This window comes from Miscanthus floridulus, chromosome 12, assembly GCF_019320115.1.
Source record: "Miscanthus floridulus cultivar M001 chromosome 12, ASM1932011v1, whole genome shotgun sequence".
NCBI classification, from domain to species: domain Eukaryota; kingdom Viridiplantae; phylum Streptophyta; class Magnoliopsida; order Poales; family Poaceae; genus Miscanthus; species Miscanthus floridulus.
Window position 1 is genome coordinate 48,871,032 of NC_089591.1, and position 23,588 is coordinate 48,894,619.

General features: G+C 43.3%; 1 protein-coding gene across 3 annotated transcripts; it reads left to right on the top strand.

The window, feature by feature from the left end:
• The first annotated feature begins 14,528 nt into the window (after window positions 1-14,528).
• On the top strand, window positions 14,529-23,157 carry LOC136495369 (uncharacterized). Of its 3 annotated transcripts, none has more exons than XM_066491312.1 (7): window positions 14,529-15,129; window positions 15,246-15,502; window positions 16,264-17,073; window positions 17,718-18,409; window positions 18,520-18,606; window positions 20,866-21,828; window positions 22,011-22,616. In XM_066491312.1, exons 3-7 carry the CDS (start codon window positions 17,049-17,051, stop codon window positions 22,059-22,061), a joined length of 1,818 nt encoding a protein of 605 aa, XP_066347409.1. In that variant the 5' UTR covers window positions 14,529-15,129; window positions 15,246-15,502; window positions 16,264-17,048; the 3' UTR covers window positions 22,062-22,616. The 3 variants fall into 3 exon arrangements, 2 of the variants coding, with proteins under 2 accessions (XP_066347409.1, XP_066347408.1); XR_010768984.1 differs by lacking the exon at window positions 16,264-17,073 and adding an exon at window positions 22,910-23,157 and having other exon boundaries at window positions 14,532-15,129; window positions 22,011-22,461; XM_066491311.1 differs by lacking the exon at window positions 16,264-17,073 and having other exon boundaries at window positions 14,532-15,129; window positions 22,011-22,612.
• Window positions 23,158-23,588: the final 431 nt, after the last annotated feature.

Below are 23,588 nucleotides of genomic sequence, written 5' to 3' on the forward strand. Positions count from 1 at the left end.
GTTCGGAAGTTGGAAGTGAATGGAGGGTCAAACACTGACCGGACGCTGGCTCCGGTGCGACTGGACGCTGGCCACAGGGTTCGGTCAGTTCATTTAACCAAGGGGATCAAGTCTGGTGTGACCGGACGCTGGGAGGTCATGTGACCAGACGCTGAGGGCCAGCGTCCGGTTGACTCCAGTAAGGGTCCAGACTTGGGAAAGAGTGACCGGACGCATCCGGTCAGTGTGACCGGACCCTGAGTATCCAGCGTCCGGTCGTTTACAGTAAGCATCCAAGAGCGACCAGACACGTCCGGTTGGTACTGACCAGACCCTAACAGCGTCCGATCATCACTTGAAAACTGTTCGCGCGTTGAACTGACCGGAGCGTCCGGTCATAGCGATCGAAGCGTCCGGTCGTCCCACAGAAGCTCATAACGGTTCGTTTTTCAGGCTGGCTTATAAATAGAAGCTCCACTCATGAGTGGAGCATCTTTTGCTCATTCCAACAGCTGAGAAACACGTTTGTGAGTGCCAAGAAGAGCAAGGTCCTAGTGAGGTGTTTGTGATTTGAGAATCCAAGAGAGTAGCCTCACTAGCAAATCAAGAGTAGCAAAGTGTGCATCCATCTTCTCATTAGGCTTCGCGTGGTCAAGTGAGAGTTCATGCTTGTTACTCTTGGTGATCGCCATCACCTAGACGGCTTGGTGGTGATTGGGAGTTTGGTGTTCACCCGGCGGAGCTTGTGGGTGACCCAACTCAAGTTGTGAGCGGCTTTGGGTGATTCGCCGCGACGGAGTGTCGAAGAATCAACCCATAGAGAGCACTTGATCCTTGCGCGAATCAAGGGGGAGCTACACCCTTGTGCGGGTGCTCCAACGAGGACTAGTGGGGAGTGGCGACTCTCCGATACCTCGGCAAAATATCGCCGCGTTCCTTTCTCTCTCTATTTACTTTGAGCACTTACTTTGAGCAATTCAATACTTGTTTTTACATCCATAAAATTGTTTGCTAGAGTAAGTTTGGAACTTAGGTTGCGAGGTTGTTGTGCATTAGTTTGATATAAACACTTTTCTAGGCACAAGGGGTTAATTGGGCTATCCGTAGGATTTGATTATTGCAAGAGAATTTAGAATTAGCCCAATTCACCCCCCTCTTGGGCATCTTGATCCTTTCAAGCCCCACCATGAACTGCATTTGCCACCTCCTCTCCCTCTCACCCCAGAGGTGTTCTTCGCACAGTTGCTCGGGAGTCAGCGTAACACGGAACAATCTCAGAAGAACATGGAGGATTTTCTGCGTACCATTGCCAACAATGTTCAACGCGGTAACAATTAGGGTGGTGGAAATGAGGTGAATCAGTACAGCAACTTCAAGGATTTTATGGACACCAGGCCGCCAATATTCAAGGAAGCAACAGAACCACTTGATGCTGAAGAATGGATCAACACTATGGAAGATAAATTCTGTGTGTTGAGGTTGTCTGAGGTATTGAAAACTAAGTATGCTGCACATCAGTTGCAAGGGCCAGCGGGAATGTGGTGGAAGCACCATCGCACCACCTTCCCTCCAAATGCTCAGATTACTTGGAGAGAGTTCACTGAGGCCTTCCGTGGAGTTTATATTCCACCCGGGCTGACCGAGATGAAGTTGGGAGAGTTCTTGGCATTGAATCAGGGCACCAAAACCGTGACGTAATATTTGCATGCTTTCAACAACTTGTGCTGTTATGCTCCCAACATGGTTGACACCGATGCTAAGAGAATCGCCAGTTTCAAGAGTGGACTCAATCCAAAGATGATGAAGCATGTGGGTACCAACACCCGTGCCAGATTCAATGACTTTATCAGTGATTGTCTGAAGCAGGAAAAGAACAACAACACCAGTACCGCAGCCAAGACTCGCAAGAGAGCACTAGAAGGTGGTCCGTCCCAAGCAAGAGCACCTATGGGAGGTCGTCCTCCCTATCGTCCATCTGCACCTGGCGCTAGGTTCAGGCCACCACAGCCGAGAGGTCAGAATTTCAGGGGACCATAGAAGCCTTACAAGATGGCAGTGCAGTCCAACAAGGTAGCCGCAACTACAATACAGGGCAGTTCCAAGGGAGCTGTGGGATCTACTGGTATAGTAAGGGGACCCTGCTATAATTGTGATCAACTCGGCCACTTCTCAAGGTTCTGTCCTTATCCGCCCAAGAAGAAGCAGCAGCCATATATTGCTCGGGGTGCATAGTATGACTGTGGATGAGATTCCTGAGGGAGAGCCCGTAACCGCTGGTAAGTTTCCTGTCAACCAACACCCTGCAGTTGTTCTATTTGATTCTGGATCATTGCATTCTTTTATGAGTCAAGCATTTGCACGAAAACATGAACAACTATGCACAGAATTAGGTTATCGTTACCATATAAGTTCAGTGGGGGCTGATGTTTTGACCAATCAGATGGTTCGAGGGGCAACCCTTGAATTATGTAGCAGAAAGTTTCGAGTGAACTTGATACTTATGCCTAGATTAGTTATAGATGTCATTATAGGGATGAATTAGATGAAGGATTGGGGAGCAGTTATAGATACAGGAAGTCGGGTACTTACCCTTAAGGATCCCTAGGGTGAGGGTACTTTCCAAGTACCATTGCCTCGGAGAACGGACCTTATAAGTGTGACATGTGCTACTGAAGTTATTCCTATTCATCAGATTCTGATAGTGTGTGAGTTTCTGGATGTATTCCCAGATGAGTTACCTGGTCTTCCGCTAGATAGGGATATTGAGTTTGGAATTGAGTTAATCCCCAGAATAGCTCCGATTTCAAGGAGACCCTATCGGATGCCTCCGGATGAATTAGTTGAGCTGAAGAAGCAACTAGAAGAGTTATCGAAAAAGGGGTTTATCTGGCCAAGCAAGTCTGAATGGGGATGTCCCACCTTGTTTGTGAAGAAGAAAGAGGGCACGTTGAGAATGTGCGTGGATTATAGGCCACTTAATGCTGTAACCATCAAGAATAAGTATCCCTTGCCTCATATTGATGTTCTGTTTGACCAGTTAGCCAAGGCTAAGGTGTTCTTCAAGATAGATATGAGATCCGGTTACCATCAGATCAAGATTAGGCCACAAGATATACCAAAACCCGCATTTTCCACCAGATACGGGTTGTATGAGTATCTTGTCATGTCCTTTGGCTTGACAAATGCTCCTGCATACTTTATGCTTTTGATGAATACAGTTTTCATGCCAGAATTGGATAAGTTTATGGTTGTGTTCATTGATGACATTCTGGTGTACTCCGAGAACGAGAAGGATCATGAAGAGCATCTGAGAATTGTCTTGACTAGACTTAGAGATCGTAAGTTGTATGCTAAGTTTAGCAAGTGTGAATTTTGGTTGAAGAAAGTTCCTTTCCTTGGTCACATTCTGTCAGAAAATGGAGTTTCAGTCGATCCAAGTAAGGTGCAAGAGGTTATGGAATGGAAGGCACCGACCATAGTTCCTGAGGTTAGAAGTTTCTTAGGATTAGTTGGTTACTATCGCCGTTTCATACCGGATTTCTCAAAGATTGCCAAGCCAATGACAAGTCTGCTATAGAAAGATCACAAGTTCATGTGGACAGAGGAGTGTGAAGCAGCTTTCCACATCTTGCGGAAACTATTGACCACTGCTCCTGTTCTAGCACAACCGGATATTGAGAAACCATTTGATGTGTTTTGAGATGCATCGAAAACTGGATTGGGTTGTGTTCTTATGCAAGAAGGAAGACTCATTGCTTATGCCTCACGTCAGTTGAGAAAGCACGAGGTCAACTATCCGATGCATGATCTTGAACTTGCTGCAGTTGTGCATGACCTAAAAATTTGGAGACATTATCTACTTGATAATATGTGCAATATTTTCACAGATCACAAGAGTCTTAAGTACATCTTTACCCAACTAGAGCTAAACATGAGACAGCGAAGATGGTTAGAATTGATCAAAGATTACAACTTGAATGTGCAGTATCATCCTGGACAGGCCAATGTAGTGGCAGATGCTTTGAGTAGAAAGTCACATTGCTTGAATGTGCAGCCATTACTTGAAGATGGGTTCGATCTGATGCATTTTGTTGTGTTACATAGTATTCAGATTAGTTGCTCTTTGGAGAGTAAGATAATAGAAGGCCAGAAAACAGACAAGGGAATATTTCACATCAAGGAGAAAATAAAAAAAGAGCCGTCTAAGCACTTTAGAGTGGATGAATAGGGCGTGTTGTGGTTTGACGATCGTCTTGTGGTTCCCAAGGATCGAGAGTTTAAGAATAAACTCATGGATGAAGCTCACCTTTCTAAGCTATCTATCCATTTGGGAAGTAGTAAGATGTATCAAGAACTGAGACCTCGTTATTGGTGGACTAAGATGAAGAAAGAAGTTACAGCCTATGTTGCCAGATGTGACACGTGTTGTAGAGTGAAAGCTATTCATATGAAACCTGCTGGTTTGTTGCAACCTTTGTCCGTACCTAGTTGGAAGTGGGATGATATAAGTATGGATTTTATCTTGGGTTTGCCCATTACTCAAAAGAGACATGATTCGATTTTGGTGATTGTGGATCGTCTTACCAAGACCGCTCATTTCTTACCTGTCAAGACAGATTATCGACCACCTCAATATGCCGAGAAGTATATTGCAGAAATTGTGAGGTTGCATGGTATACCAAAAACTATAGTATCTGATAGAGGGCCATAGTTCACGGCTCACTTTTGGGAACATTTACACAAAGGCTTGGGAACTAGTTTGATTCGTAGTACCGCTTATCATCCTCAGACAAATGGTCAGACTGAATGAGATAATGCTATTCTAGAGGATATGTTAAGAGCCTATGTGTTGTCTTCTAGGGGTTCATGGGAGTCATGGTTACCTTTAGCTGAGTTTGCTTACAATAATAGTTATCAAGAAAGCATCAAGATGGCTCCATTCAAAGCTTTGTATGGCAGAAAATGTAGAACACCACTGAATTGGGTCGAGCCAAGAGAAAGAAGGTATTATGGTATTAACTTTGTAGAAGAGGCCGAGAAGAAAGTTCATATTATTCAACAAAATATGAAGGTGGCCCAATCACATCAGAAAAGTTATGTAGATAGAAGAAGGAGACCCCTTATGTTTGAAGTTGGTGACTATGTCTATCTGAAGGTCATGCCAATGAAGAAGAAATGGTTTGGAGTCCGAAGAAAGCTTGCCGCTAGATTCATAGGACCATACAAGATCTTGGAAAGAAGAGGTCTAGTAGCTTATAAGTTAGAGTTACCTGAGATAATGAGTACCGTCTTCCTAGTTTTCCATGTATCACAACTCAAGAAGTGTTTGCGTGTTCTGGAGGAAAGAATAGAATCTTGAGGCATCAAACTCAAATCAGATTTGGTGTATCGTGAGCAACTGGTTCGTGTTTTAGACACTAAAGAATGTGCTACTCGGAATAGTGTGGTGAAAACATACAAGATACAGTGGAATCATCATGATGAGGGGGATGCAACTTGGGAAACGAGAGAATATCTACAAAAAGCTTATGAAGATTTTTATAACAAATGGTTCGTAACCCAAATCTCGGGACGTGATTTTTATAAGGGGGGAGGGCTGTAACACCTCGATGTTATGCAAGCATTTAGGCACTGCAAATCATGCATATTATGCATCATCAAGCATCCTAATCATACATGCCTAATCATGTAAATAATAACTAAAACAATGCTTTGAAACATATGAAACATGCTTGTGAAACATGAATGTTGCATACACTTGTTTAGAGTTATTTTTGCCCTAATTATGTTTGCTAGGCTAATAAAACATGTTTGGCTATAATTGTAAATCATCTAGAATTATTTAGCATAATTTTTGGAGCAAAGTTTGTATTCAAACTTTTGACAAAATATGCTTTTGAAATTATTATTGAAAATGGTAAAAAATCCTCCCTATTTAGCTTTTACTTCCCAATTCAAAATCTATGCAAAATTTTTAGTTGGTCCCTAAAGCAAAGTTATAGAGGATTAAATTCTAAGCAACTTTTATTTTTGGGCCAAAGTTTGAAACTGCTTTGAAATAGTTCAAAAATTCATTTGAATGAATTTGGGAGAGAAAAGAAATTGAAAAAAAAATCATTTTCACCTTGAATGGGCCGCCGCCTCGCTTTTGGCCTAGCCGCACAGGCTGGCCCGGCCTACCTCCGCGTCGTGCTCCTGCTCCCGCGCACCGCGTCTGTTCGCCGCGTGCTCGCCCAACCACGATAGAGCGCGCACGCCGTGTGGCCACCATGTGCCAGCAAGCACGCCGCGCGGCACCATCGGCCTGCCCTGCACCCCTTCTGTCGCGCCTACACCCATCGTGCCGTGTCTGCCACCACCTCCTCCATCTCATTTGCTCTCTTGCTCGGTTAGCAGCAGCAACGGCAGCAGCACATGCTCGCCTCTGCCACCGCCACGCTGCCTCGCCGGAATCGGCTCGCCCAGCCACCACTGCTCGTCGTAGGCCGCTCCATCTCGCCAGCAGCTCCGCCTCCACCTCACGCAGCTTGTGCTCGTCTCCGTTTGACATGGTAAGGCTCAAGCCAGCCGCTATTGCTCGCCGAAGCACGGCCGTTCTCGTCGAAGCAGCACGGCTCCGCGGATCTCCCCTTCTCGCTCCCTTTCTCTTTCCGTTTTCGCGCGCATTAGCACCGCCTTGCCCCTGTGAACCTCGTGCGCGCCTCCCCGTGCCCTGCCATGGCCGGAGTCGGCGTACCACCGACGAGCCGCGCCACTGCTCCGCCATGCGCGCCGTCGAGCTCCCTTCTGAGCTCCTCTAGTGCCCGTTCTTAGCGCATCGGGTCCGCCTCGTTGCGGGGAACCCCTGGTGGTGACCACACCGCCAGCGAGCTCACCGGTGGTGAAAGACGGCCGGTCAGCGACGGCCCCTGCTCAGCTCCGGCTGACGCGTGGGCCCAGATTGACCACGGGTCCCGCGTGGCAGCACCTTCGGGTGCACTGCACCGGGTGCACCTAGCAGTTTTGGGTCGGTGAAATTTTAGTTTTAAAGAAAATAATTTTAAAAATTGATTTAAAAAGCTTGTAAAATGGATATCTCGAGTTATATTGCTCCAAAATTGATGAAACAAATTTTATTGTGTTCCTTGTCACCAGATCTACATAATAAAAATATTGCATGTCATTTTTGAGATACTTTAATGTAGGGCTTTATTTAATTCTTGATATTGCTGATATCTTGTGAAATATTTAGTAAATCCTATATGTATTAGAAAAATATGATTCTAAGTTTGTTACTCTTCTTGTGTAATGTACTTTCTAGGAAAAATATTTGACATGCTTGTCCTGTAGAAAAATTATGAGGTGTAGTTCGAGTTCCTTTAATGGCTGATTTTTGTTATTTTTGTTAGAGAGCAAAAATTATATAAAACATGCATGTGATAATTTTTGTACAGTGATTGTATGCTATGAAGATCATGGGAAAAATACTAAATCTGTTGTTTGACACTTTTGATAATACAAAGTATTTTCATGCTCATATTTAGGTCCAAGCTTGTCATTTTTGTGTAGGCTATTCCACTTATCCAAATGCCATAAAAAAATTTGATGGTAGACTACTTAGGGTAGTACTGTACTATGGTAATTTTCTAAGATTTTTCTATGCTATAAAAATAGATGTTGCTATTCAAACCTATTATTAATTAGGGTTTAATCAAATGTTGCTTTATGCATGATTAAGAAATTAGTGAACCTTTGGTGTATCTTTGAAGCATTTAATGAGATGTGTTAACTTAGCATATTAGTAGTAGAAGAGAATGCAGTAGATGACATGTGCTTATAGTACATGTTCTTGGATGATGTTGATTACCTTGCATGCAAGCATATTCATTATGTTCATTTCATCCGATGCACCTTTTGCATAAGCACTTACGCACCTGCATCATACAGGATCGCAAACTGAGAGCTCGGTCTTCATACCCGAGGAGCCCGAGGAGTAGCTCGAGGTGCAGCCGCAAGAAGTGACCGAAGCAGACGAGGAGGACGTTGAGGAACTTCTGGAGTGCCCCGATCACCGCCCGAGCTCCTTCGAGAGAGGCAAGCCCCGGGGCATTTTTCTCCCCGATTTGTGATTATTAATTAACGCTTTACTTTAATTGATGCATTACGTTCAGGAGTTGTTTGCAACCGTTGCTGCATTATACCTTATTTACCTTTGTTATACTATATCCTTATTACCCTGGTATCCGCAGTCGAGTCAATGCTTAGCTGGCTTAGACTGGTAGAAGTCGGGTGATTTTCTATCACCTACGAGCTATAGGTGGTTACCTGGATCTGCTCGGATAACTATATAGTCATGGTATAACTAAGTGTTAATTTGAAGTTGAGACCGGACGGAGACTTATAGGGTTTTAGACTGTAGTGCTTTCCGTCTGTGTCGATTAAGGACCGACCGTTGTTGGGCCTCGGGTCATGTTGAACGCATGCCTTACATTTAGCTAGCCGAATAACGTACCTTTTGACCATGAAGCTAGGAGATTATTCAGGTCGAGTGGATTGCCCACAACGCACTGTACCAGAGCAGGTGTGGTAGGACATGGGGGCGCGATGATAAGACCAAAAGGCAATCGGTCGGCCTCCGGGTACATGTGGTTCCTAGCAAACTCGGGATTTTTCCTGGATAGTTGACTTGGTGACCGATACCTCACTTTAGCGGGTGAGTGAGGTTTGTGTAAGGAATAAATTATCAGCTGGTTAATAATCGATTCGAATCGCCATCGTTCACTGGATAGTGAACACTTGACTTGAGTTACTTCATCGTAGTAATGTTGATGGAACACTTGGACAGTTATAATGGATATGACATTATGGAAGTTGTTAGTGATCATTGGTTATCATTATTTGCTTAATCACATGCTTGCTCTAGTATAGGTGCAAATGTAGTCGACGGGTTAATAATAATTAACTTGACAATAATGCTTTTGGAAAGGTTCTTGAAATGCTAAAAATGCCTTTTTTTTGCAAATGAGTCAGCTACCCTACTATAAAGCCCTTCATAATCCTTGGTGTCACTTTATTTTCGGTTATGTCGGGTAAGTCTAGCTGAGTACCTTCTCGTACTCAGGGTTTTGTTCCCACTTATTGCAGATGGGCAGATGTATTACGGCTACTGTATCAACTGCCTTTATCCGACAATGGGTGATGCTTAGGACCATGGGCGTGGTCATTCCTTACGTCTCATCTAATGCTTTTGTTGGAGATGATCATCGGCTGGCACTGTATTTGAACTCCGTGTGAGTGTGTGTGGTTTTGAACAAATGGCTTCCGCTACTTCTATTTGAACTCATGTTGTAATAACTATGTTTAAACTCCGATGTACCTGTGATGTGAACTTTTATGTAATATGTGATGGTGACCGCTAAACTTATTACGATCTTGGCTGGTATGTGAGTTGGTTTGAAATCATTCATGATTTCACAGACTACCGGGTTATACGGGCTTAAGTTTGCTAAATCGTCTGCTCTAGCGGGTGATTTTCTTACTTAATTTCGTATAATTGGTCGGTTCTATTACATAGTACATGCTTCATAGGATCATGCATAACAAATGAAATGTTTAAATTCATAACCTACCACTATTACTTGAATTATTACTTGATCTAGTGGTTAGTATATAAATTTGTTCATGAGCTAGTGATCCTAAGTACTTGATCTAATTTTGATTGCTAACAAGTGACAAGTACAATATTGGTAAGATAACCTTTGCAAGAGGTGTGAAGAAGCTTGTCATTGGTTCAAACCAGACTTGAAAGCTTAGGCAAATCAATTTAGTTCAAGTTAACCATAGAAGCTCATGATAGTGATAAGAGTACAAGCACAAGACAATAATACAAATGGATATCTAATTCGTTTGTTTCAAGTGGTATCTAAACTCAAGCATTTCATCAAGAATCTACAAATGATGTCTAGATCAACTCATAAGTGATATCCTATAAGTGGTACTCATGAAGATAGCAAATGTTCAAGAAATGGTTTTTATTGATAAATCCAACAAGTGGTTCTATACTAGAAAATTCTTTCAAGTGATATCATATCTACACATGATATCAATCATGCAAGACGATGGTTCCACAAGTGATCCTCAACTTTAAGTGATCATCAATTGAAGAATGCATTCTTCACCTACAAGAGCTCAAGTATATCAAATGGATGACCCATGCTATCACATAGGGGAAGGTGTCCCACAAATTGATCTCAAGATTAAAAAACTTATGTGTGGTATCTCAAGAAGCCCTACAGAAGATATAAGTGGTACAAGTTACAAGTGGTATTTACAAATGGTGTCATTCCAACAATCAAGTGATGTCCATAAAAAATGCAAGATTCAAGCCTCAACCATCTACCCCAAATGTATATCTTTGCATCAATGAGAAGCTCACCTTTTATGGAAATTGATGACAAAGGGGGAGAGATTATACAAAGATATGAAAGCTTTGAGATTGAGATTGTACAAGGGGGAGAGATAAGATATAAAAGCTCAAAGAAGTAGAGGTTAGACATGGACATGGACAAAGAGGGAGCAACATTGAAGAAAAGAGATGGATCAAAATTCTTGGACAAGAGAAGCACATAAGTAGGGAGAGCAAGCTCATGAACCTTGATCGATTGCATTTGATATGTGCATATTCATGTGCTTGTTTGTATTGCATAAGCTTTCAAATTCAATATGCATGCTTGTGTGGTGTATGCTAATTGTAGAACTTGAATGATGATTTGATAACTAGCATGCATAGGATGATAGCTAGACACTTGGTATGCTTTTCAAGTAATGCTAGTGCCTTGCTTTTAATGTTGATCTCACAAGGTATCTAGTGCTTTTATTTTCAAGTGATATCTAGCTAATCATGGTGCTAAGAATGAACTTAAAGGTGCAACTCCAATTGGTACATGCTTCAAAGGTTTACTCTATACACCTTAGCATCATTTGATAGTAATTACTCTTCCACAATTCCAATCTATGCATATGTGTGAGCCTCAAACCAAACACTCTGGCACATATGTAGGGGGAGCTAATACTACTATTTTGGGTTTATGTTACTTGTCCAAAATCATTTTCACATGGTAAAATTGCTTGGGCAAGCAACATGAATCTAAAAGAGCTTAATTTTCATATCTTTATAGTTGTCATCAATTACCAAAAAGGGAGAGATTGAAAGGTCCTTGTGTGGTTTTGGTAATTGAGTGACAACCTAGAGGGACTAATTGTGTTTATGTGAGATACACAGGTGATTAGTCCACAGGAACATGTGTGTGAGCAACATATGCCATGAAGGTGAAAATGGCTTGAAGATGTTGCAAAGCTCACACATGTGATGATGAAGGAGCTCATTGCAAATGAGACATGACATTGAGTCATGTGATCAAGGTGGAGAAGATCAAGACATGACTTGGCTTGATGGACCGGTTGCAAGGGTGAAGGGCAAGTTGAAGGCTTTGGAGCGATGGACCGCGTGACGGTGAAGCTTAAGCAAGACTTGGCGCTGATGGACGAAGGCAACGGTGAAAAGCAAGTGGAGTCAAGATCGATGAACCAATATGATCATGTGATGATATAAAGTGGATCATATCATTATTGATCATGTTGGTGCATGTGTTGCATCAACAATGAAGGAGATAGAATGGAATGCACAAGGCAAAGGTATAACCTAGGGTATTTTATTTCACCAGTCATAGGTGTGTAGAGAAGTTGATGACCGGGTTTAGGATAGATGGTCATACTATCAAGAGGGGCAAACTTGTTTGTATATCGGTCATCTAGTGCCACTCGAGTGATCTAACTTTGCATCGTCGCTGGAATTGAGTGGCGTGGCAAGTTGAGTGGCTAATCCTTTGAAAAATGATTGTGAAAATGCTAACATACATACACATGGTGGTGTACACTTGGTGGTGTTGGCACATTTATAAAGGAGATGAAGTTGGAGTTGATGTGGATCAACTTGGCGATGGAATGGAGGTGAGAAGGGTTCGAAACTCCATTGGTGGAGTGTCTACCTGTAGAATGCGGACAGTCCGACGGTGCCACCAGCGTCCTGTATAGAAAAGATAGGGTCTCACAGAGTGCAACAGACGCTGGTCACGCAGTGACCGGATGTTGGGGTCCTACGTCCGGTTAGTGGCAGTAGAGCGCGTGCAGACATCGGTCTTTGACCGGACGCTGGCGCTAAAAGTGACCGGACGCTGGCAGGGTGCGTCTGGTCAGGCTGACGTACGGTGACGTAGACGATGAAGAAAAGTTGGAGAAGGATCGGACACTGACGCTGCGTTCGATCATGACCGACCGGATGCGTCTGGTCGCGACTGGTATACTGGAAATGACCAGACGCTAGGGTTGCTGCGTCCGATCAGTTTGAGCAGCTGCGTCTGGTCATCACTTGACCGTTGAGATCAAGTAACTGAGGTTGAGCGAATGTGACATGTGGTGAGCATCCGTTGACCGGACGCTGAGGTCCTACGTCCGATCGATATGACCGGCGCGTCCGGTCAACCCGAAAAACGCCTAGTGAAGGGGTAACGGCCATTTTAGTCCGTGGGGCTATAAATAGAAGGGGTCTCAGCCTTGGGCCCATAGTGGAGCACACTAGAGCCTTGGTGGCTTGTGTAGTAGTACTTGGAAGCCCTCCATCTCACATATGCTTGATAGTGATCATCCGATTGTGTGAGAGAGCGATTCTAGTGCGATTACATCGTGAGGTTGCATCGAGTGGCACTAGATGATCGAGTTGCAAGCTGGTGGTGCTTGTTACTCTTGGAGGTTGCCACCTCCTAGATGGCTTGGTGATGGTCTCCGTTGAAGCCCGTAAGAAGCTTGTGCGGTGCTCTGAAGAAGAGCTTTGTGAGGGGCATTGTGCTCGCCCCGCGGGAGCCGTGAAGAGCAACTCTAGTTGAGCGTGTCATTGAGTTGCCCTCACTTTCGGGGTAGGTTCTTTGCGGTGCCCGACGTGCGGGCTTGGCGGGTGATGCCAATTAGCCACCGAACCACCAAGTGAGCGGTCGACACAATAGGGACTAGCGTATTGGCAAGCACGTGAACCTCGGAAGAAAAATCACCGTGTCAACCTTGTTCTTCCCGTTGGTGTGCATCCTCGTTACACAAGCTTATCATTACTTTCATATACATTGTGCTTATATAGTTGCTCTTGTATTTAGTTAAACTTGTGTAGCTCACTAGTTACCTTCTTGCTTGTGTAGCATAGAAGTGTCTCCCTTGCGTGGCTAATTTAGTTTGTGTAACCTTATTAGTCACATTGCTTAGTTTGTGTAGCTAAGTATTTACGCTCTCTAATTTGGCATTGGTTGCCTTGTTATTGAGCATTGTTAGTGAGCTTAGGTGGCTTTGTGCTTTTGCTTACTAGCATATGTAGAAGCTCCTTTTTTTACTTAAAGCACTAGTGGCATAGGTTTGTGTGACCTTGCTTTTAGAATTGGTTAGGTGAGCTCTAGCTAGCCCGGCACCTTTGTTGCTTAATTAGTATCTTTGTAAGGTGCTAGAAAACATAAATAGAGGGGGTGTAGTCTTGATTAGACCGATAGTTTTAATTCCGCACTTGTTTCGGTTAGCTGACGCAATTAATTTTAGAAAAGACTATTCACCCCCCTCTAGTCCGCCATCTCGACCTTACAGGTACTCAATGATGATTTTTCTTACCTGTACCTATTTGCATAGACTTGTGGGTGAGTTTTATCACCTGTATGCACACCCATCGGGTAACCTAGGTCTGCCTAGGTACACAACCTAGAATGCACAAAGTTTTTTTTTCTTATGCCACAAAAGACAATATAAACTTTCTTCTAAAATAATAATGTATTCAACTTTATGTTTTAACAAAAACATTTCATTGGAAAGCTTCAAGTTGTTGAAAATCCAAAACTTCACATCTCCTCTTCACTTATTTACCTTCTTTGTACCCACCGAGTCATGTTATTTTTGTCGCTTATTCGTCCTCATTGTTTTTTGTCGCTACTGGTACTTGAAATTCAAGACGGTTTCTCAAGTCCATTGTCGGTTTTCTACTAGACATGCCAACTTTTTATGAGTTAGGATGCAACAACTGTTGTTATTCATATATATTGCTCAATAATACGTCAAGGATTACATGACTATATATTAAGAAAAAAAGCTCTTGAATGTCCATGTAGAAAGCAACATAGTATCACTGGTTTTTATTTGTGGAGCCTAGAGAAAATATAAATTTTATTTAGTTGTCTTGTTTCCAATATAATAGTATATACACATAAACATCCCTTTTTAAGAAAATATAGTCATGGTAGGGCTTTTTCAGATTAATATAGCCTATCATCATCCATCTATATAAAATATAAATATAATAAAGCTAATAAAGGTTGCATCTAGAATTTCATTTCAATCAGCAATATCCTACCGAGAAAACTCGACTACCAAAAATGTACAGCTCGTCCACTATCGAGATGATGAAGAGATAAAAACCCAAATGGAATGGACCACCAGAAACCACCAGAAATCAGCAACCGTCATCGAAGATCGAACTCGTAGGGAGAGACAGCGCGGCACGAGACTACAGGAGAGGGCCAGACCGCAAGACAGCCACAGTTTGCTTAGGGTTTCTCCCGAGACAGACAAGTACACCACCACACACACGCGCCTCCCCACGAAAAATTCACAAACCCACCGGAGGCACAGAAAATTTCCCAGGGAAAGGAAAAATCCCGTCCGAAATCCAGCGCTCCAAATCCGTTCGTCCCCTAGGCGCTCCCCCGAACCCGTCCCGAATCCCGCAAATCCTCGCTGAAATTCCCCAATCCTCCGTGCTCGCCGCCGCCGCCGCCTCCCTGCGACCGGCCGCCCCGCCTCCTGTCGCAGCCGTTGCCGCGGATTTCCACCCGACGAGGGTTTCGTCTCGCTCGCTCTCTCTCCGCGCTACTGCCGCCACAGATTGGCGCGACCGACCCGTCATCCAGGACCTTCTTCCGCCCGCGAGGCCCGGCCGGGGGCTCCTCCCGCGGAAATTCACTCTCGTCCAGAGGCGGGGCTCTCCTCTTCCTCGCCGCCCCCGCCCCCGCGCTCTGCTGGTACTCGAGTGGCGTGGGGTGGAGATCCACCCGGGCGTGGATCGATTCCTCTTCGTTTCTTCGTTCGGTGGTGAGTAACCCTAGCTTGGATTGTTCAAAGGATTTCCTTTGTTCTCATGTACCTAAGGATTTGTTCTCGACGTGATAGCCGGCTAATACAATCTAATCCGTGCATGGCTCGATTAGGTTTTTAATCCTTCAGGCGCGGAATATCAATCTATATAGGTGCACGAGGAGTTTATATATCCCCAATTTTTCGGGGGTTCCATTGAACCCCCATGCCCCACGCTAAGTCCGCCTCTGGTGGTGGTGGACTGGATTGGTGGACGCTGCTGATTTTGTCGTGGGCATGGAGCGTAGTGAGCCCTCGTTGAAGCCGGAATGGCTGCTGCGGCCCACAGTACCTGCCACGGCCCATAAGCCGGCGCCTTCGCCCCGCACAGGTGAGCTTGCCATCTAAATCCCTACTGTCTGTTTATTGCTAGGGATAGCATTCGTGTGCGATTCATTGCAGTTCACATTTATTGATGTCACGGTGACAAGTTGCAACAGATAGGTTTATAGTGACACCGGATAGTATTACAGTGGCGGCTATCCCACCAGTGCCTAGTAGAATTATACATGCCAAGTGGTGCCTTTTTTGTGCACGGTAGAAACTAGTTCAATTCTATGTCGAGAATTTGCTACCCCAAATTTGGATAGGTTTATAGTGAAACCGGATAGTATTACAGTGGCAGTTATCCCACCGGTGCCTAGAATTATACGTGCCAAGTGGTGCCTTTTTTGTGCATGGTAGAAACTAGTTCAATTCTATGTCGAGAATTTGCTACCCCCAAATTCAATGCTAGTTTCTTTAAAACAAGATTTCCGTTTATGCACTGTTTTATTCTGTCATTGTGGTATATCAGCAATATTTGCATGGCAAGTGTTCTATTTATTATGCTTCATGTAAATCAGGACGGTTCGTGGTGGTGCACGTAATATTATATAAGTTTTGCTAACTATGGTAACTATTGAGGGAAGCTGTTAGGGACTGCCTTGCCTTGTATATTGTGAAACTGATGTTTCTCAGTTTTTTGTGACCATGTAACTGCACTGACTATTGTGAATTTTGGGGTTGTTTGTAAGGAAAATTTTCTGTTTGGAGTAATTGGGGTCTTAGTTTGGGGTGGTTCTGAGCATTGTTTTTTTGCTTGTCTGTTAGCCCTGTTTCAGTGTTGCCTTTGTGGTCCGGGTAGCAGCAAGCCATCAACCTCTTCCTCGGTGTGAGGAATGGTTATGAGCAGTTGAGTGTTGACACACATGATTGTGAGTCTTTGAGAACACACTTGAGCTGGCTCCAACCATCAGTGGCGTAAATCACATCAGTAGCCTGCAAGATAATCACCTTGTGCTTTCTGAATTTGGGTTGTCTGCATATATTCTTGCCTGTCGTATACTCGTATCATTTAGTGCTCCTTTGTATATGCAATTACATTTACTAAGCGAAATCAAGGTTTCATAGAGGCTAAGAGAAGTTTCGTAGGTGCGGTAAACATGCCTGCTGGGTTTGCTCATTTACATAAAAAATACGGTATGGACCAGCTTAGGATGGAGGACCTAGACGGCTTTCAACCAATCTTTAAATGCTGGGTGTATGGGTAGAAGTCGAGCAGTGCAGGTTTAGAAGCTAGGGTGATTGGTGTAGGGCTGTAGAAACAGAGAAGATTAGGGATTTCTAAGTCTGATGCCTTGATTTTCCACCTGCAACACAAAGCAAACGGTGAGCATCTGGATCAAACATAAATTCGTAACTAAGTAAGCCAGTTCACCACCATCTCATGCTTTACACAATTGATGCGAGCAATTAGCCAATTACAGCAGATATGTTGCTTTCTTGGCACCACTGGCTTGGGCCTGGCTGCATGAAGTGAGGCTAAAGTTTGGAGTCTGTTTGCTTGGTGACGTGCTTCAACCTAACAAAGAGTGATTGATTGTCCTGTTGCAAGGATGCAGAGGACTCGATTGTTTCTAGGTACAAGGTGAAATAATTGGTTTTGTGGCAGATTGAGTGCATGCACTTTCAGTTATAACTAGCGTGTTGTTTGAGCTCTATCCTCGTGTGCCTGTACATTTTATTTAGCTTCTTGTGACTTGGCTGCTTATTGATGATCATAGTATAAGGATCATATCTTTATATTTTTGTACTGATTAAAAAGTAATTCTGCTTATATGCTTATGGAATCTCTTGTCCTTGTGCATAAGGAAAACTCTTTATGTAGTTTACGACTTCACGACATGTCTTGTTCTTAGGGATGAAAACGGTACGGAAATATCCAGTACCAAACCGCATCGTTTTCTACATTTAATCCGATCGAATTCGTATTTTCGGACAAATTCGAATTTGGTTCGAAATACGGAACACCAAATTCGAAATCGGAATGAAAAAAGTTTAGAGGTTTTCCGACCGTTTTCATCCCTACTTGTTCTTACCAAGTATTGTTTTCAATGTGACAATGCTGTCTTACCATGTAAACTATTTAGTAGTTTATTGATACTCAGTTCACAATTTACATCTATGTGCATGAATTGTTCTTTATTTGTCAGTGACACTAATTCGCATCTTGATACTTCTCTTTGGCATTATGTACTAAGAAGCTCTTTATTGGATGATTTCAGATGATCACGGCAGGGGTGCTTCATCAAGAAACCGTTTGTCAGGGCGAGATCGTGATCGGAGCTCCCAACAGTCCTCGTCTCGGAGAGGTTCAAGCTCTAGTGGTTCAAGGCGGAATGATCGAGATGGTTCAGGGAAATCAAGAGGCTATGGTAATTTTGGAAAGCACAACAAGGAAAGGATACAAGAGAAGGACCTGGATTTTCGTGATCGGGAGAGTAGGTTGGTTCAACCTGATGATCCTTTACGTGATGGCTTTGAGTCCTTTAGCTCATGCAGATCTGAAAAGGACAGGCTTAACCGTACTCATTCAAAGGTGGCCATATCAAATCGGGCAGTAGGAGTAAGTTTAGACAATGGTAATGTATCTAAAAAAGACAATGGTGTCATCTCCTTTGAGCAAGAATTCCCACACCTTGGTTCTGAGGACAAAAATGGAAAGCAAGACATATGTCGAGTTCCGTCTCCTGGAATTAGCATCCCAATTCAGAACATACCATTGGTAGTATCTGATGGCTGGAATTCAGTGCTTGCAGAAGTACCTATGCTAGGGGATCCAAACATTAACTCTGTTTCCTCTTCCTCATCACCCGCTGGTTCTAGTAAACAGATTGAAGTGTCCAACTCTGGGAGTGCATTAAGCATGGCTGAAACAGTGATGCAGTCACCCTTAAAGATTTCTACCACCCCTCAGGTAGTTAATCAGTGAGGTTTATGTTTCTCTGTTTGCATTTCATTTCTTTTTCTTGTTTTGAATATTGTTTATGGCTTTTTTGCGCCATATTGATTGTTCTTTTTATTCAGTTATCAATCGATGCTCAGAAGATTGAAGAAAGAACTATGAGGCAGTGCATTCTAAGACCTCTTACACCATCATCAAACAAAATATCTGTGAGTACCCTGTTTATTGCCTTTCTCGCAATGGATGCTTAATATCTGTGTATGCATGCCGCTTGATGGATATGTTATAAGCTCATTAGTCTCTTTCCATCTTGTTTGGTCATTGTTATGACCTTCTGAGGAAAGCACAAGCAATTCAAGTAGTACAGTTATGTGCAAAAAATTCTTGAACTTTTAACACCTTTCTTTTTATTTAGTGTATTAACATTTGATATTTATGTCTGAACAGCAGAATATCAAGTTATGCAGCTTACTATCATGTGATCGTATTTTGTGTATGCATTAGTTAACGATCATAGTCAAAATTATAGTGTTTGACCCCTGGCCCATTTTATTTCCTGATGTTTTATGTTTGAACTAAGATTTCCCAATGTATTATTTAGTCTTCAGTTCACCCATGACATAGTTGTTGGCAATTACCTTAGGAGCACTCAGAGCTGTCTTTTTGTCAGTGACTTATGCAAATTAAGTTACTGGAGAACTGATTGCTTGGTTGTTTAAACAGACATGTTTGGGATTGAATCTTTTTTTTTCCTGTTTTCAAAATATAAAATCCTGAATATTTTATGGCATCTGTTATTTAAATTTGCTAGATTTCATATCAACTATTTTGCAAGGAATATGCTTCATCAATCACTTCTATCAAAATAGAAAGTTTTTGTCTGTTCAGCTGTTGCAATAGGTCATCAAACTGTGTTGAGGCTGCTTTGCCAATTTGACTCGGACAATTAAAGGTCACAAGGGAGACCAGAAATATACTTTGCAACATGTGTGTTCCTGATTATTGATTAGTCACAACTCCCTGTCACAGTTCATCCTGACATGGACTTCGAGTTGTGCTTGCAACATTTTTCGTTGGCACCAATTAGCTAACATCTGAAAAGTTTAGTTTTGAAATTCTGTATGTTGTATTGCAATAAATACAAGAAACAAGGATAGTACTTAGTTTTCAGTTGTACCTGGTACTCTTGATTAAAGCAGTGTTTTTGGGATTTGAGCTTATAATATTACTATTTTCAGAAGCTGCGGTCCATGTCTACAAGCATCTGATCTCTTGTAGCTACTTATTGTGACTATTCCACCTAGCCTAAGCAATGTTTTTAAGGCGTCGGGGCGCTCCAGGCTCGCCTTAGGGGTAAGGCGGCGCCTTGTCGCCTTATGCACATGCTGATGCTCCTCGATTCCGCCGTCTCCTCATCGATTCTGATGCTGGTCCTCTCTATTCCGCCGTCTCCTCGTCGATTCTGCTCAGTTGCGCTGTCTCCTCGCTGCCGTCTGCTCGATTCCGTCTTCTCCTCGCCACCGGCTGCTCGATCTGGAAGGGGACGGCGGCGGCTGTAGATCTGGAAGGGGAGCCGCGAGGGAGGGGAGCAGAGCAGCGCATCCGGAGAGAGGGGAGGAGCCGCGGACGGAAGCGGAGCCTCAGAGGGAAGTGGAGCGGCGGAGAGACGAGTGGAGGCGGACGAGTGGTGGAGAATGAGGAGCAGCGCTGGAGGGGATTCCCATTGGGATAAGCCACGCTAGGAGGGGGAGGGGCACATGGGCCGCCTGCTGGGCTGGGCCAGCCCACTTCTTACTCCTCCTTTCTTTCTCTTTTTTCCTCCTTTCTCTAAGATGTTGTGTTAAGTTTTTCTTAAATTCGTAAGGCGTCGCCTCGCCTCACGCCTTAGTTGCCTAAGCGTAAGGCGGTAGTCACTCGCCACGTCTCGCCTTACCGCCTTAAAAACATTGAGTCTAAGCTGTCTATAATTCATCTTGTAGCTACTTATTATGACTATTTTACCTTGTATAATTCATCAAAATCTTATGAAACAAGCTAATTTGGAGCAGGATCCAAGTCTTACGAAAGGAGCTAATTTGAAGCAGGATCTTGTTTCCACCATTTTTTGTGTTATCAATAGTCTGTAGTTGTGGATGCTTTATGTTACTATTCATAATATTAAATTTAGTGGGCAACTGAAGCACTTGGCTAAATGATTCTGACAAAGAGATTAGATCAAAGTCTAAAATCTAAAGCAGTTGGTCAATTTTATTGCTTATCTGAAAACCATCTATTTATTATTGTACTTCAAATCATTATCGGCATTGGAATGTTAATATATTCCCTATCTTCACTCACATGCGGAAGATAGCTATGTTTGGGTGAATATCTGTGTTTCTTTGTCTGTTTCACATATCTGTCAAGTAATGCTCTCTTTTACTGAATAGTGTAATGTTGGTTTGAACTAATTCACTCAGAATACTGTACAGGCATCTAATTCTTTGGATAAGTTATTAAAATCCAAAGGCGCAAGAGCTGGAGAGTCTAATGGTCCTATCAAGGTTGCTCCACAACTGTCAATGCAACCATCTAGCAGCTCTGTTCGCACTCCGGCCAAAACTGAGCTCGTAAAGCAATCTCAATCAGGCAGCCTTCAAGTCCTTAGTCGTGAGCAGAATGGTACTGTAAATGCTGCTGCCAAAGACAGCACCAGCAATCCTGTGAGCCCTGTTCTAGGTCGATCTTCTTCAATGGAACCTATGAGAAAGTCTATTGTCAACCCAAAGCTTAAGGTTGGCACTAATGGCCGTTCTTTGCATCCACTGCAAGGTTCATTTGCTGACAGAAAAGCAAGTGCAAAAGACAAGTACAAATTTTTTGAGTTGTTGCGGAGCAAGTCTGTAAATGGTTCAAGCACTGCTATTGAGTCTCCATCTAGCCTGACTGATGATCAGCAGAACACTAGTCATGATTCGCCTTTCAAGTTTATTGAAAATGGGAGCAGTTCTTGTGAAGAAGCAAATTCTTGTGAGGGTTCTCAGCGACACTTGTCGGACAATGAGGAAATCATTCCACCTTCAGAATCTCATGATGTTTTAGATGAGGGATCTCTGGGGATTCAAGTTGACGACAGGGATGCCAGCTCTTCACCAGTACTTGATGACACTGAAGATATAGCTTCTAAGAAGCTCCAGCAAGACAATGTTGATATTGTGCCCATCATACCTGCTTATGTAAATGATGGTTCTGTTGACAATGAAGCAAGTTTGCCGCTGGCCAATCCTGCTCAAGTGTTACAGCACATTGGAGCAAGGGAGGAGAATCCCTGTCCTGCTCAAGAGTTTGAGTCCATTGGGGCAGGTGGGGAGGAAGAGTTGAACCTCCTGAGATCTATGGGCTGGGATGAGAACGAAGATGTTCAGCCTCTTCAGCAGGAGGAGATTGCGGATTGTGTAAGTGTTTGATACATTCTCTAATCCATCGGCCAAAATTTATTATTATGCTATATTGGTTCCAGAGTTTAGGAGGCCCTAACAATCTCATAGTTGATATGGTACTTCGTAGTGCATATTACTGAAGATATGATGACTGCAGTTGTAAATCTTACCATTTCCCACACCTTTTTCTTTTGTAGCTAAGGCAGAACGCGAGGCTGCAGCAGAAGCTTCAGGAATGCAGGGGCTGATCGCCGAATCCATGGAGCAATGTCACTGTGCGTCACCACACTGAGAAGATGCGGGCGTGGAGCTGGGTTTTGGTACCTTCCGGTCAACCGATCAGGGAATGATTGTCTAGCTTAGCAAATGGAGAATTTTGTTTTTGTTAATGCTTGTTCAGCATTGTGGGGGGAGGTTTCATGGAAGAGCTGATAATTTTTCCCCCATTGAAAAGAGGTTTTAGGGTTTTTCTTCCTCATTTTCCCAGAAGGAATACACCAAATGGAAGTCTCGTCTGGTGTTGGAGGCACATAGGTGTGCGTTGCTCTGAAAGGAGAATAGGTTATCTTTCTTACTTTTTCGTGGCCATCTTTTTTTTTTGGAAAAAGAAGGGGAAAAAAAAGAATGATCGAGCTTAACATGAAAAAGGTGCACATGAATTACCTTATCTTTAATCTTCTTGCCTTAACTTTTTTTTAAAAGGTTTCATTTTTGCTCTCCTATTCGATTTAGCCCCGTTACCTTACGTTGCTGTTACCGGTTGGTTTTATGCCAAATTTGGACTTGGAACAAAATTTTGTGAAGGCTATAGCTCTAATCTGATGGGTCAAGATTAAGCTCTATTTTATTGCTAGTGCGATCTAGACCGTTGAACATCTTTCGGGGCGCTTGTACACGTTGCTCTCTGGAAGCCCACAAGCCATCACGTTTGTCAATAGCATTCTCTTTATCCAGTCGTGTGTCATAAGGTTCTATACGGTGACACGGAATCTTACATCATATGTTTTGGGCGCCGGCCCAGGAGGGGAAGGGGCCAGAAAGATGGACGGCTGACCACTCGCCACGAAATAATATGAAGTACTCTATTTGTTTGCAGGTAAAATGTTGCTGTCTCACCTACACCCATGGGCGAGTCTCAAAAGAAGAATAGCAGCTCAGAATTGCTCACCGAACCACAGAACAGCTTTGTGATAAGAAGCTCCCATAAAAAGTTGGCCACTGTGTGTTCACCCCATTTGCGTAATTTCTCTGAACGTTGATTTCGGGATGTGCTTCATGTACGACTGGTTTGTATTGTACGTGTGGCAAGTTCGGCTGCTGGTTCATACTACAAACCAGTTGCAGCAAAGCATTTTTTTTTTCCGAGCAAAGTGAGAACTTCATTAGCTAGTCACAAAGTGATTACAATCGGCAGTAAGCAGGCTCGAAGCACACGCAGGTGCTCGTCCCAGCCAAGCCGCGGGATGTTTACATCTTCTGGCTGATGACGCTAAAACATTTGCCACTTGGTTATAGCCTCTCTTCACCTGGGAAATCTTCCTGTCGCATGGCTCGTCAATTTTGATGTTTCGAAAATTTGGATGATTGATGTCTACAGTACTTATGCCGCTATGGCATGGCTCGTCGAGTTTAAAATGATGTTTTCATGTTGATTTGGACGATTGGGTGTAACCGCGTATGCATTGTGCATTGCCAGAGTGTCGATGAACCAGGGTGTCGATGCATATATAATATATTCTTGTAAAGAGTATACACGGGACAGATGATGATTGTAT